This window comes from Chrysemys picta, chromosome 11, assembly GCF_011386835.1.
Source record: "Chrysemys picta bellii isolate R12L10 chromosome 11, ASM1138683v2, whole genome shotgun sequence".
Taxonomy (NCBI): Eukaryota; Metazoa; Chordata; order Testudines; family Emydidae; genus Chrysemys; species Chrysemys picta.
Window position 1 is genome coordinate 27,618,760 of NC_088801.1, and position 15,003 is coordinate 27,633,762.

At 38.2% G+C, this 15,003-nt stretch overlaps 1 protein-coding gene across 12 annotated transcripts in view; it reads right to left on the minus strand.

The window, feature by feature from the left end:
* Positions 1–7,750: 7,750 nt before the first annotated feature.
* Positions 7,751–15,003, minus strand: part of CACNB4 (calcium voltage-gated channel auxiliary subunit beta 4) — a 194,641-nt gene continuing 187,388 nt past the window's right edge. For 6 of the 12 annotated variants that reach the window (XM_042860843.2, XM_005296458.4, XM_005296460.5 and 3 more), the window contains one exon: positions 10,322–10,730. In XM_042860843.2, the coding sequence (XP_042716777.1) occupies positions 10,470–10,730 (261 nt within the window). In that variant the 3' untranslated portion in view covers positions 10,322–10,469. Of the gene's footprint in view, positions 10,731–14,772; positions 14,838–15,003 lie in introns of all 12 variants that reach the window. The other 6 variants (XR_010591565.1, XR_010591564.1, XR_006176985.2 and 3 more) reach the window with 4 other exon arrangements.

The following is a 15,003-nucleotide window of genomic DNA, read 5'->3' on the forward strand; positions in this document are numbered from 1 at the left end:
TGACACAAATTCCTTGTGGCAACTAGAAATATTGCTTACACAGAAGAGTAATAATAGGAAAACATCTAGGTACTTCAGCTATCTCTAATCAGTGTTGTGTCATTTTTGAAAACCCTAATCATAGTCTTCTTTTGCTTTGCATTTCCTCCTCCCATCTGTTCTGTTCCTAAGCACATGCTTCTCTATCATTCGCTCCCTTTCCTCACCTACTCTACTGCCTGGTACTCCTCTCCCCCTGCAGATGCTGCCTGGTCCTCCTCGATTGCCTCTCAATGGCTTTCCTGCTGCTTGACCTCCTTCTTCCTTGTATGCCTCTATCTTCCTTCCAGTCCACTGCTGATGTGGACATTCCTTTCTCACTGGATGGAGGCTTTGGTCCAGATGATGGCTTCTGGTTCCTTTTTGAGGCTTCTGTTCCTGGGAGTGACTTCTGTTTTTCTCCTTCTCTTCTGATGCAGTGGTCACCCACTACTGGAAGCAGCTTGGCTAAGAGCTCCTTCTTATTTCCATCTTCTACAGGCTTCCAGGATTTTCAAAGCAATGAAGGGGAAGAAGCCTGAACTGGCAGAGGGGATGGCTTAACTGGCTTAATAAATCTTTCCCATCTCTAGCATCTATTCTAGGATAATATGAAGAAATACAAAATAATACTTAAATTATTTTGCACTTTACATCCCATTTCATAGCAGAATCTCACAGCACTTTATTAATAAACAAGCTCAGAGCACAACTCACATGTGTTTGCCTCTAGATCATGACTCATTTGTGCCTCTTAGTCAAGCTGATTGAATTCAAATGTTTAAAAAAAAAAAAGAAAGAAACTGCATGTGCAGTAAGAACTTAAAAGTCAAAGTTAAATCAGATGCAAGTAACGTGGCTTATCTGATACTGTATATTGTCCTCAACAGGCAGAGGGCTCATAACAAAAACATTGACAGACTATAGTTGTGTTACCGGTGATCATTATGGAATCACACTGCTAGGAAGCTGGACTGGTCCACCAGATGCCATAGCTAGTGCAAAGGCAGAGTGTCTCTGTACAGATGACCACCGCCCACGTGGATCCTTGAGGATCTCCCAGGTTTGGCGATGAGCCCCTGTGACACAGATGTGCCCAGGCACATCAGGCTGGTATATCCTCCCACTATTTCTCTGAAGGAGGTTGTGGTCTGTGACGAAAGCTATGAACTAGCTGATTGTCATGGTTATTGCGCAATGTTGGTTTGGGAAATATTTTAAGAGATATGTAAAATGTAGAATATTCTGTTCTGAAACTGTTGGAAATGAAGCACGTGACCTGAGGTGGACTTGGGTCTCAGCTAACTCAGTCTAGAGTGAGAACAATCAACATATTTCAGCCCAACGAGCCCTGTGTTTACAGGCTGGACCAGATGCAGGCCTGAGTATTTACAAAGACAAAAGACCCCAAAAAGAGGATCTGAATAGGGGGCCCTCAGGACTGAGCTGGAGTTAATAAAACACCCTGATTATGAAAAATGACAAAGCCTGGGACTACATAAGAGAAAAAGAAGAAAGAGCATAAGATATGATCCATTACAGAGGAGATACTGTGGCAGCATGAGTGTCTCATGAAAAGTGGATCCCAGCTCTCTGGATTGGACAAGCACTGTATGGACTGAATTTTGGATGAGAAATACCTTATTAGACAGGAAAGTAACTTGTTAATAAACATAGACTATAGAGTGCGTGTTATGTTTTTTGTTCACCTGTAACCTTGTTTCCAAACCCTGTTACTTGCTTTTATTGGAATGTTTAATCAAGCTTTGTTAAATAAACTTCAATTTGGTTTTACTAGAGACTTGTCTCAGTGCCTTGTGCTAAGGAGGGTGTTGAACTGAGCTGAAGCCAGTTAACGGGAAGGAGGAGCCAGTTAACATGGAGGCATTGGATTGGTGTACGTTGTGGGTGTCCAGAAGACGAGGGACTGGGCACTGTAATGAAATAAAATGGGGGCATGTAAATTGGTAGCCTGCAATTTACAGGGCTTGTGGTAGAATACTGGGCTGAGTGGGGTGTACACAGTGCTTGTGTTGCTTGCAGTTGGTAGTTATAGGCGAACATCCGCCAGTGGGCACAGATGAGATTACTTCACACTTTAAGTGGTAGTGATTTACTCTGAACATTTTGGTTAACTTCGGAAAGTCAGCCCCACAGTCTATTCTGTGGAGAAAGAAATCTTGCTCCCCAATGGACCAATAGGGGAAGAACTCCACAAGGCGTTCTCACAGAGATTTCAGGGGTAGCATAAACAGTATTTTGGCTTTGCTCCGACTCCTCCCCACAGTCCTTCATACCACACATACTCTTCTGTAATTTGCTAATCTTGTGCATTGGACTAGCTGGGTTGATAGACCAGCACATCAAGGACTTAATCTAAAGGCCATTGCCGTCCATGGGAGTCTTTTCATTTACTTCAGTGGTCTTTGGATTAGCCCTTAAGTAGGAGTTTTTCACTAATGTATGGAATATAGAGGCTGATTTTATAGTAAATTGCTGCACTTCTGGGTCGCAAGCATTGGGGGCCATATGTTCCTGAACAGTGCATCATTCACTTTGTAGGCCCAAATGTACATCATTTCTCTCAATTTCATTGATTATTAACTGCACATTATTTATATCAGGTAGAATGGTGAATCTGAGGTTAATGAAATCTTCAAACACGTTTAATTCCCACATAATTTTGAACGTCTTCTGCTGTTGTTCTTCGTTGATCATTTTGAGCATTTGTCCAACCTTTTGAAGGCTTGTCTCCTACATTTAAAGTTTTTGAGAATTAGAGCTGGTGTGTACAGTTCAAGAACAGACTTCAAAGACTAAAAGTCTTTAAACACTATGTTTAGATAGTTTTTCATTTATTGTAGAAAATTTTTTTTAATGCAGTTCATTTTTATACATCTAAATTCCATAAAACAAATCCATAGAAATTAGGATATTGTACGCATGCGGTCTGCATTTTCTTTGTTAATGTTTCTGTTCACAAAAATAACACCACTTTTTTTCCTTGAAAGCCACTAAAGCAGAGGGAGAGCAAAACATGCAACACTGTACACATTTGCATAGTATATTTTACCCAGCATGCCTTGTAGAATGCTACACAAACAGTATCTATATAAGTAAAAATAGGAAGGGGCAAATCAGCAACAAAGAAAATATAAATTTGTACTCTTTTGGTTTAATAAAGGCAATAATTTTCTCTGCCATAATTAGCCTGAACTGGCCTCCATTGATGCAAGAGGGAAAGCTCCCTGCAATGTCAGTGGAAACAGGTTTGGCCAATAATCAGAGACTGACTGGGAGGTAAATAGCCCAAGGTCCATTGTTCAGAGTTTGGATGATTGTTTTCACCACATTATTTTGCCATATCTATTTTTAGTGCACATACAGAATTTTATTTGGCTTGATTCTCCTCCTACACTGTTATTACACTAATGCAACACCATTGACTTCACCAGTGTACATGGGAGAAGAATCAGGCCTATTTCAAATGTATACATATTTTAGGGCTGAGCATGCATTTCTTGCATATATAAAACTCCCGGTGATTTCACTGGAAGTTTTAGGTGGGCTAGTAAGGACCCTTTAGTAGCTTTTACATATTTCAACCCCTCTCCCCAATAGCATAATAGTATGCAATGGCAAAAATGCTTTTATAGCCCCAGGATGTCATTTTGTTTGAAATATTTTCATTTTCATTACAGACCTTGGACTACAAATATGATTAGTGGTATAATCTTCAGTCATTTATGCCAAAAAATTATAAATGAGCACTAATTAAGATCTTACTTATAGTCATATGATTTCAAAATTTGGGAGTAGAAATAGGAGAAATGAGTATAACAAATTTTCTAATTTTAAAAGACTGATTTTTTTTACTGAGTTAACATTGAAGAAGGATAAAATTTCATGGAAAAATCAAATTACATATGCAAATTGCAAGGCTGTAAAATAAATTGCTGGAGAAGTTTCAGGTAGCAAGTTAAAATGATGGAAAATGCAATAAATCCACTGAAACTGGATCAACAACGTACCTACTTTTTCAAAAATGCAATGGCAAATGTAACATGGATTTCTTGTAAATTTGTGCTATTACAAATGTGCTTTTTTTCCTTGCTCTATTTTTTATATTATTGGCAAAAAATATATATACTATAATTTTGTACTGTACAATATAATTTCTTGCTACATTACTTTATTTTCTAGTAGTAATACAGAGTAGAAGTAATAACAAAGGGTTGTTTTAGCAATAGAATGCTCTCTTTTTAATAATGTCCCAGAAAATATTTGTAAGGCATATGATAAACAGTATGCAACACTGTAGGCCAGAACTTGCAAATGCTTATTACTAGACTTAACATTAATAAGCCTTATGGTCAGCCGTAAGCATTTTCAGGATCCAGCCCTAGAAAGTACAAACAGTAGCTCATTGCTTAAAAATTGTAGTGGCAGTACCAAAAAGGCAAGTCTACTGTAAAGCAGCACTAAGACCAAGCCAAAAGGTGTCAATGGTTGCTCTCACCTTGGCCACCATAATTTCAAAGGAAATAGCTACTAGATGTACCTAAAAAGAATTATAAACTCTTTAAGTTTATTATTATCATTATTATTTCTATCTTCTCCCAAAACACTTCGCTTGGATCACAGGAATTGAAGAAAGGAGGAAGTTTCTCTAGAAGTATACATAAGTATATTCCACAAATCAGAAAAATATGTTTGCCTCCATTATTTATAACAAACTTTTGATCCTAGGTAGAGTTTACAGCCCTTTGTCCAAATTCATTCATTTAGATATTTTCTATGATATTATCAAAATGTACCATTCTTTTTCTATATAGCGTATGTTGGGCTTAAATAATCATAGAACAAGACTAATATGGATGATTGCTCTTCAAAGGTTGCATTCCCTTTTGGCAATAAAGTATAGAGATAGCAGGAGATAGCTTTCACCAAATTTGGACTTGGCTAGGTAACTGTATTTTGTAGCCCCATTATTATCAGTTGAACTACTATTTAAAAGCATGAGAGATTACTGGGGCAAAATAGATTATAGCTGAATCCATTTATCCAAACTAATCATGCAAGTTGGGAAACAACCCAATTTTCAAACAACGTAATGGATCAGAGGAGTTTGCATAAATCTGATTCTACTGTACACAATTTTGCATCCAACTTTTCATTCACCAGTCAGGATGTGTACTCTGCTTTTAAAAAATTCATGAACAACATGGAGTCACGGTAAGGTTTCATGACTGCTGAATCCAGAAATCAATATATGAGCAAGGGATAAATTTAATTTATTTCTATATAAAGCAAATGGACTGATCAAATAGCCAGCTGCCCTAGCTTACTCAAGTAACTATACAGTAAGATATTGTGACTATGAAGTGTGTGCTTCTGAGAATGATACATAGGAACATTAGTGAGGGCTGTGAACCCCAGGGAAGTTCAAAGAATGTGGAATTGAGACCAAGGTGAATTCTGAAGATTTGTCTGAAACTGAACTGAACTTGAAGTTATGGACCTGTGCACCCCCTATGGAAACTACCATTATTTATAGAAACAGGTAGCTTGTGGCACAGAAAAGAACTGCCATAAGCACTCACTTTCCAGTAGTTTCTTGTTCTTAAAATTACTTTCCTCCCTACTTGCAATCTTTATTCTCACAAACACTAGCTTAAAAAGCAAGGAGCAAAGAAAGGATGAAATACCCAAACATAAGTTGTAAAAGGAGCTTTAAAACCTGGGGGAAAATATAGGGTACGTCTACACTACAAACCTAAGTTGACCTATATTAGGTCAACTTACAGCCAACACAGTAATTACTGCTGTTGTGCATGTCCCCACTAACCTCCTTAGGTCGGTGGTGCGTGTCCTCACCAGGAGCACTTCCACCAACCTAGCGGGGCAGTGTGGGGAGCTGAAAGCCCAGTCTCTCAGCTCTGTTAGCAGCTCCCTGCCAGAAGCTTGGCTGGCCCACAAGCTCCTGGGTTCTCCGCAGGCTCCCCTTTCCCTGCTCCTTATTCCCTGCCGGGAGCAGGGGGAAGTCACCCATGTCTTCTTGCTGCCAGGGAGCAGAGTCCATCTGCCCTTCTTATCCCCCTGCTGCCCACTCCGCACTGGAAGCCAGGCAGGCTCCTCGCAAGGAGCAGGCGAGGGGATGCTTGGGCTTCTCACCCTGGCTCCCAGCTGGGAGCAGGGTCCAGCTGCCCAGCTCTCCAGGGGAGCAGGGGCTTTCTTGTCAGTTTCATGGCTCCTGCTGTGAAACTGACAAGACAGTGGATGTAGGGACACAATGTCTACACAGACAGGGCATCAAACTAATTACATGGACCTTATGCCTATGGTGGAGATGGAGTTATTACGTTGGTGTAGTAGGCCACTTACACTGACGAGAGGAAGGCTGTAGTGTAGACACTGACATAAGGAGGTCAACATCAACTGCCTTATGTCAACCTAGCTGTGTAGTGTAGACCAGCCCATAGGCAAGTGTATTCCCACTTGCAGCAAAGCCAACACTAACATTCTGAGTATGATTTATTGGCGTGTTTACTGAAGACATTGGGAATTTTTCTAATCTCAGGTGCTCCTGATTTATATCTGGCTTTATCAGTATAAGTCAGAAATATGGCAGATCAGAATCAGGCTCAATGTTCTCTAACAAAGAGGTAGCATAAATAGCAAAAGCTATTGCTACAAAAATTACTCTTGCTTTATTGAGCACAAAAATAAGTAGTCAGGGTGCAACTTCCACTGACTTCAATGGGAAACTAACTTCTGAGGGCAAAATCTAGGTCCTAGGGTCAAAATGTACATGGATGTCTAAGCAGTGATCCACTAAACTCAACAGAAAGTTTTGTTTAGAAAATGATGGCATGATATGGCCCACAGTGTTTAAGTTAAAATTACTTCAAAACAGCTTTAGTTATCTTCTTTTTTTTAAACAATAATTTCCTAATATATTGTATCAGTCAGAAAATGTACCCAATTTACAACTGCCTGTCCCATGGGGAAAATGTTCAACTACATAAATAGCAAAAGAGATGAAAAAAATTCTGTAAAATTAAAAAATAATAATTCAAGATTGAGGGTAACAATTACAATTCTTATAAATATGCACCATATTTTAAAATTAATTTGTTCTTCAATTATAGTCAGGAAAATGAATGCATTGAAGCATACTGTCTTTAGATGATCATGTCACTGAGATTGTCATATCAGCATAGTCTATCAGTGCCTAAATTATCATTAACCCCAAAAGTCTTAAATAAAAACCTATAAAAATAACAAAGAACCATCAACATTTTATAAACATTTCTAAATAAATACTTGTGTATATACTGGAGTGTAGCAGTAGAACCCTGATCGTTACTATAATCAGGTTATAATAATCATGAGAAATTATAGCAGGATTGGAAAATTAGTCTTATTCCTACTCATTCAGGACTACATTAATTTCACATCTTCACATAAAGCCATTGCATAAAAAAACCACACAAGATGGCTGGCTAACATTGTAGAAGTTCTAATACATGGTTTATACTATGAATTTAAATGGCCTTAATCAGCATTGCAGCTCTTATTATTTTTCTTGTTTCTTAAAAAATATTTTTAAAAGAAAGATTCCCAATAGCATTTACTCACAATGAAATGTATTCTTGTCAGTATTTTATATAAATGTATACTTTCAGAGTATATCTCCCTGCAAAACAAAAGCAAAACAAAACAAGCAAACTTTGATGATATTTAAGTATTAGAATGAGGGGGTATAAATCATACAAAAAAGGAAGGTAAACTTAAAATAAACCTGCAGAATTAAGTGAAACATTAAAAATTTTCCTTCAAGACATATACACGACTCCTTTCAACAGGTTATTTTCATAAGAATGTTAAACAAAAGTGGTTTTGGCACTTCAGACAATGCAGTAGGTGGATTTTGTGCATGTGTGTTCTGGGGATCTTTCCCTTTACTAGCATGACATGGAAGACTTTAAAACAAGGCTCCAAAAGGCTTTAAAAATAAATGACATTTTTGTCTCTGAAATGATAAAGCAATAATCTCATTTACTAGAAAATGTGGTGTTGCCGCTACCTGTCATAAAATGCAAATATCTTCAAGCAGTTAATGATCTGATTCCTAATCCTACTACAGAATAAAGATAAACAGCTGTCTAATCTAGGTTTATACATTTCAGTGCATTCTTTGCAATTAATACTTTAATGCACACAAAAAAAACCTGTCAAAGCTTATAGAAAAATGTTTTGCCTAATACCTTTTGTTTCATGCAGACGTGTGCTGTACATGTAACAAAGACTTGTAAATATTATTGGAGAATGTTCCACTGTGCTATAGCATAAAATATTAGAAATGGCAGCATATGCCCCTACTATGGGGGCTGATCCTGCATTAGTTCCTCAGGCCAAACTCCCACTGAGCTCAATAGGAGTTTAACCTGAAAAAGGACAGCAGGAACTGACCCTATATGTTAATTCTTAACTTTATTACTCCAATGGATGCAAGTATTTTATGTTTTAGTTGTTGACAATTGGCCCAACTGAATCATCTAGTGACTGATCATTAAAGGCGTCTTTTATGCAGTAAACCTGTCCAAAAAGCCAGAGTTGCATCCACTATCTTTTGCTACTAGAGACATGTATTATTTTTGGTTGTACCAGATATGCAGTGAGTTACATTTCTAGTTGTCATCACCAAGCAGATACTAAGGCTCACTAGTGGGGAAATATATCAAAAGCATCTTTGTTAATTGGTGCAGAAGGTAGAAGACATCATAATGTTCAGGAAATTTGTTTAGTGCTACATGCTTTTATAGCCTGCCTCTCAAGAGGCTTTGGGAAAGAAAGAGAAAAATATAAAAACTGAATTATTTTCATTTTCAAAAAATAGCTTTGACATGAACCAGCATAAAATGATATTTTTCACATAGTTCTGTCAATTTTAGAAAATGCATGCAGTGTCTGGGGTGTTTTAGAAAGACTCTATGCTTAAAGACACCAGTGTGTTGTATAAAATGATCAATTACAATAATTATTTCAATCATATTGGATCTAAGGCTTCAATGATAATGTAAGATATAAGGTCTAACTACATAAATGTATCCATTAAAAAAAAACTGAAGAGTCAGTAGGTGAAAAGCAGTGTTCATTAGAAGTAAGGCAGCAAAATCTCCAAAGACTTTATCATAGTTCTTTGAATTAAAAATGTCAGCTCTATAATTTTACCATTAGCAGACCTTCTCTGGTACTCTAGTCTGTTTTTATTGCAAGCTGTATCTTTCGGAACCTTTGTTTTATAAGTTACTGGCGTGTTGAAAAAAAAGTCTGCTTTTATCAATAAAATTTAAATGATGTGGTTATGGAGGGTTCTTGTGCGATTCTGGAATTTTCAGACATTCAAAGAGGGAGACTGAAAAATGTAATGTGAAGGTACTCAATTGTGTGGGAATGTAAATACAGTACATGCTGTACATGTGTGGTTGGGAGAATGGATCAATTTCCATTTGACAAGGCAGAACATTGAGAATGGGAGAAAAAGTATCACATCTCTACTGTTTGATAGTGGATTTTGTGATGATGAACCAAAGAAAGAACAGACATGTATTCTCACACTCTTCATTCCTGCTTGGCTTGGATTTGTTCATACTCCCACTAGTCTCTTCCATGTTGCTGAAGTTCATAACATCATTGCTGACCACAAAAGTATCAGTATTGACTAAACAAAAGAAAAAAAATTGCTGCAATGTATGTATCAGGAGAAAAAATAAAAAAAAATTCAAACAGGAAAGTACTTTGTAACTGCTGCATTAATTTGTGATATTTGGCACTACAGATGGTTTACATTTGGTTAGTCTGAAAAAGCCATTCAGGAAAAGTGAATACACATTAAAATGCTTTTATTCTAACCTTGAGTGTAAATTTAGCTTCCAGCAAACAAATACTGTAGCTGATTTTTGGCTGATAGTGGTTAATTTTCTATTTCTTCATCTGCATTTTTTTTCAATTGATTGCAACTTGTTCAAGTCGACTTTCCAGTCAGTTCACCCAAATTCCAACAAGAATTGGTTTATAAATTGGTTCCAACTGGAACTGGTCATTTGGAATTTCCAGCACAGGAAATTGTTTTATATGTGCCTTGATAAGTACCCTAAATTACAAACTGATGTGTTGAATATCTAACGAGGAGAAAAGGTACTACTATAAATGCAAATGATGTGCTAAAAAAAAAAGTCCAATATGATTGGGCAAGCTAATTTCCTCCTAAACATCAGGGCATGGTGAATTTCTTCCTTCTCCCTTTTTTAAAGCATCAAATGACAGCAGCTTGTAACTACAGTAAAACCGTGTTATACCTGCTAAATTAAGATGATTTGTTTTTCCTAGCTATGTTATGGCAAGTTGTCAACTAATAAATACTATTTTCCCCCAGGTTCTTAAACTCAAAGCCTATGTCGTGAATCATGGCTATATCCTCCAGGCGATCCTCGGTTCCTATGGGGTTTGTAAGTGTCCTGGTAAGTGTCAGAGTACTCTTCTTCCACAAGTGGGTAATGATCTCGGCTGTGTTGGGAACTGGAAGACAAGCGGTTCCTGCTCTTCCGAGCCCTTTCATTGTGATAATTTTCATCAGAGGTCATTAGACTTCTTCGTTCAACTGGAGAGTTCTCAGTAGAGTGGTTGCTATGTCTCATACGCTGACTCTAAAAATGTAAAGAATGTAAGGATTAATACAGATACAATTTTATTTCACCTCTTGTAAGTTAGTTGTGAGCCTCAGTCTGAGGTCCTTCAGAATCTATCCACGTTTGTAATTCCTTTTTAATAGTAAAATTTATTTGCGATGGGAGATGGATGTGAGAATAGTCTGATTCCCAAAACTGGTAGGAGACCAAACACAGCATAATACAATGTATTTTTATGATATTTTTATATGCAATCTTATAAAATTTTACAGAGCACTTTCAGTAAGAAGTGACTAGTAGATCGATTCAGAACACACTGCATTTATCAGTTCTTCTCCCCAATCATGAACATAACATTCATATTTCTATTTTGATTCCTTTTACAAATTTGTGATGAATCAGTGTGTTTTGCAGAAACTCTGAAAAGGAGTTTTTGATTTTTCCAAAAGGTGAACCTCATTATGCATTATTTAAAGGTTTTTAAACTATGACCTAATAGTGTATAATCAAATACTCTACAGGAAGGATAGCTGAAGTAGTTAGATGTTAAGTGACTTTTATAACTAAAACATAATAAATATTTCAAATAACTTGCACAGAAACTCCTTGACCAAACCATTTACCAAGTAGGGATTTGGCCTTTTTTGTCCTTATGTTTCCATAGTGATTGGTTAATATCTAACCATGTGTGGTCACAAGATCAAAATTAGTTCACATTATTGCCTCTAAACTGGTGCAATGAGGCAATAATCCATATTGAGAGAACAACATTCCATCCAATGTCATCAGACATGGTCCATTATTACCACTGTTATTCTCTCATGTCTCCGCAAAACCATCTTTAACAGAAATTCAAAAGGTTGATCAAGCACCAACTTAGCTGACTCTTCTTTCTCTCACCATTTTGCACTCAATATCCTTTTTCTGATCCAAAGGCGAATAGTAAAATGCCACTAGTACCGTATATACTCGATCATAAACCGGTTCGTTTATAAGCCGACCCCCCCAAGATGGATAAGTAAAAATGGAAATTTTTTATAACCCGTTCATAAGCCGACCCTGTAATTCAGGGGTCAGCAAACTTTGGTTCCCAGGCCATCAGGATAAGCCGCTGGGGGGCCGAGATGGTTTGTTTACCTTGTGCATCCGCAGGCACGAAGGTAAACCTAAATAAACAAAGTGTCCCGGCGCGCCAGCTGCTTACCCTGACAGGCCAGGACAGCAACTGGTGAGGAAATGTTTTGGGGGGGAGAAGCTGGGAGTCAGGGGAGTAACCCCTGTGACCACCCCCCACATGACCCCACCCCTAGCCCAGGACCCCCACACTCTCCCCATCCCATCCCTTCCCACCTTATCTGGGGAGGGCCAGGGGAGGGTGTCTCTGACCTGGCTGGAACTGCTCTGGCAGGCTGGGCAGCGCGGTTGCAGCCTGCTCCAGCAGGCCAGACCAGGCAGCGCGGCCACAGCATGTTCCAGCGGACTGGGCTGGGCGGCACAGCCGCAACCTGCTCTGGGGGGTGGGGCCGAGCGGCACAGCTGCAGCCTGCCAGCCCCAGAGCTGCAGATGCTTCGGAGGCCGCGGGGAGAGCAGCGCGGCCAGAAGCGGAGAGACTCTGGCCCCACCTCTTCCCTTCTGGCTCTGCTGGCTGTGCTGCCTCTCCTTGCTTCCTCTGTTGGGGGAGGGGCTGTGTCCCACCTCTTCCTCTCTATACCCGTTCATAAGCCGACCCCGTCCTCTGGTGCTTCCTTTTTTACTAAAAAAATTCTGCTTATGAACAAGTAAATACGGTATGTTTGTATTCTTATGATCTGAGATTTGTATCCATACAGATTCTACTGTATGGTCCTCTCAACTCAGAAGTTTTCTCTATTCTATGTAATCTTTCTGGTATAGTTCTACTTTTCACCTCTATGACCTAATCTGTTATAATTCTCTAATTCATAGCCAAGTATTATGTTATCCCAAAGATTTTTGTCATTCCATGTTGTTTCAAAATATCTATTATGGCAAGGTCCTCCTCCAAGCTCATAGTTTTTATTTTTGTTTAATATGTCTTTTTATTTTTGGTTAATATGTCTCTTATTTAACTCTTTGGTCTAACATCTACAACATCTCTGCAATTGATCTCTGTGAATGCAACTTGTCCCTCCCCCAGTTATTTTGTAATATATGCTCTTTCCTTTAATGCAGTGTTTCCCAAACTTGAGACACCGCTTGTGTAGGGAAAGCCCCTGCCGGGCCGGGCCGGTTTGTTTACCTGTCCCGTCCACGGGACTTTCCCTACACAAGCGGCATCCCAAGTTTGGGAAACACTGCTTTACTGGATACAGAGATATCTTTGTATTACTGGCCTGATTTTGTAGTTATTCTGATCTCAATCTCTTCACCTGGGTGTGGAACATATTTAATGTGAGTTAATATTTGTAGGTGTTGTACAAAAGATACAGTCTTACATTATGAGATAAGAGGTTATCATAACCCATATCTGGCCTCACTTGAACTGCTGGGTTCAAAACTGAGTCCTGCAGAGATAAAAACATTGAGCTTCCACCACTCGAGCCAAAGGGCATAAGTCTATTAGCTGGAACTTGCAGACTTCAGCCTTGTATGTGGATCAGCCATTAGAGGGTGACAAATCTCTACACACTCAACGTGTGTTGCAACTGCATATGATTAATATGCTCAATTTGAATTTTACATATTTCTAAGTTGCATTGCATCTTGAATCTTGAGCCTCAGACTGGCACAGTTTATGTATACCGGTATATAAAATATAAACAAATACATTATTAAACTTGTGTGTGCACTCTTCACTTTTGTTTCTCCTGGACTTAAGTGCATAAATGTACACCTGTAGTGCATTAACATAGGATTCTGGCTTTTTTTTGCATTCGATTTCCTAGTAATTTAAAGGTAGTATAGCTGATAAAGAAAAGGAAAAAAGTCATAAGGGCTTAAAGAACTGTAGTAAATACTTAATGTAGCATAAGCACCTAGGCTGGTTTAATTCCTAAAGTCTGTATAAGTACTTCAATCACCTTATGGTGTCAAACACTTAAACTGATGTAATTCTTCAGATGGCAAATGTCTTGAAAGTGGTGTAAGACATAAGCACTTAAGATAATGTAAGTCCTTAATGTGATACAACTATGTCAACCCAACTTTCTAAATGGTCTGAAACACTTAAGTGGCATTGTGAACCAAATCCGGCAATCTTTACTCAGCCATAATAAACTCAGTGGGTATTAAGGGACAATGCATAGACCTTCTGCTGGCCCCCTGCATAGGGGTAATTTTCATCTTCAGTGTAAGTTTTCCCTATGTAAGTGGAGCCACATGTCACAGTCACTATCAGTGCCTACTGACTAGGGGTAAACAAATACTGGAAAAAAATGCGGTGGATAGCCATAATTCTTCAAATGGATTTGCTTTGGCTATGCCCACAGTCCTTTTGGGTTTGCTTAGGTGAACATTCAAGTGATGGCATTTTACTGATATGAATGGATGGCAAACTGAAATGTTACAGTTAAGTGAACATGGAAACAATATTTTACAATTGTTCATGTGATTACTAATGCCAGAAGTGCTAGTGCACTCATCCAATCAGGGAAAATAATACCACACAATTTATTGGGCCTAACAGAATCAAGCTACCTGGTGAAAAATATGATTACCAAAAACGGTCTATCTGCAGTCAACTGTGCAATTAATCCACAGAGTAATTTTTATATATTTATTGAATAAATTTAAATAATCAATCAATTTGAATGTTGAATCACTTTATTCAGAAATTAGGATCTGCCTCCAAATATTCCATGAGCAGAACAGAGGTTAAATTTTTCAGGTGAATTATGCATTACAAATTATTTGCTCAGCTCTATTGCTGACACATATTAGCAAGTGCACATTCCTCAAAAGTCACACACATGCAGAACTCTTTCTGAAACTTTCAGAATTAATGAAAAAAATGTTCACTGAATTCCCTCCCGGTCTTGCATCTTCAAACATTCATAACTGTTATTTCAAAAACATTTTTTTCAAACTTAGTAAAGCACGTACTTCTCATTAAGGACTATTTACATGCCACGTTTGAAGTTTCAAAGTTCGCCGTTTTTGAGCTATCCCTGTGGAAAAAAATGGTCAGAATTTTTTTTTCAATGGGAAAAAATGTATTTTATTCACACTCAATGAACTCAAACAGATGAAAGGGATTTTGCTGAAGCTTTACCTTGGGCCAAGCATGGAAAATTTGGCCCAAAAGATGAATGTTGTGAAAAGTTATGAGCATGT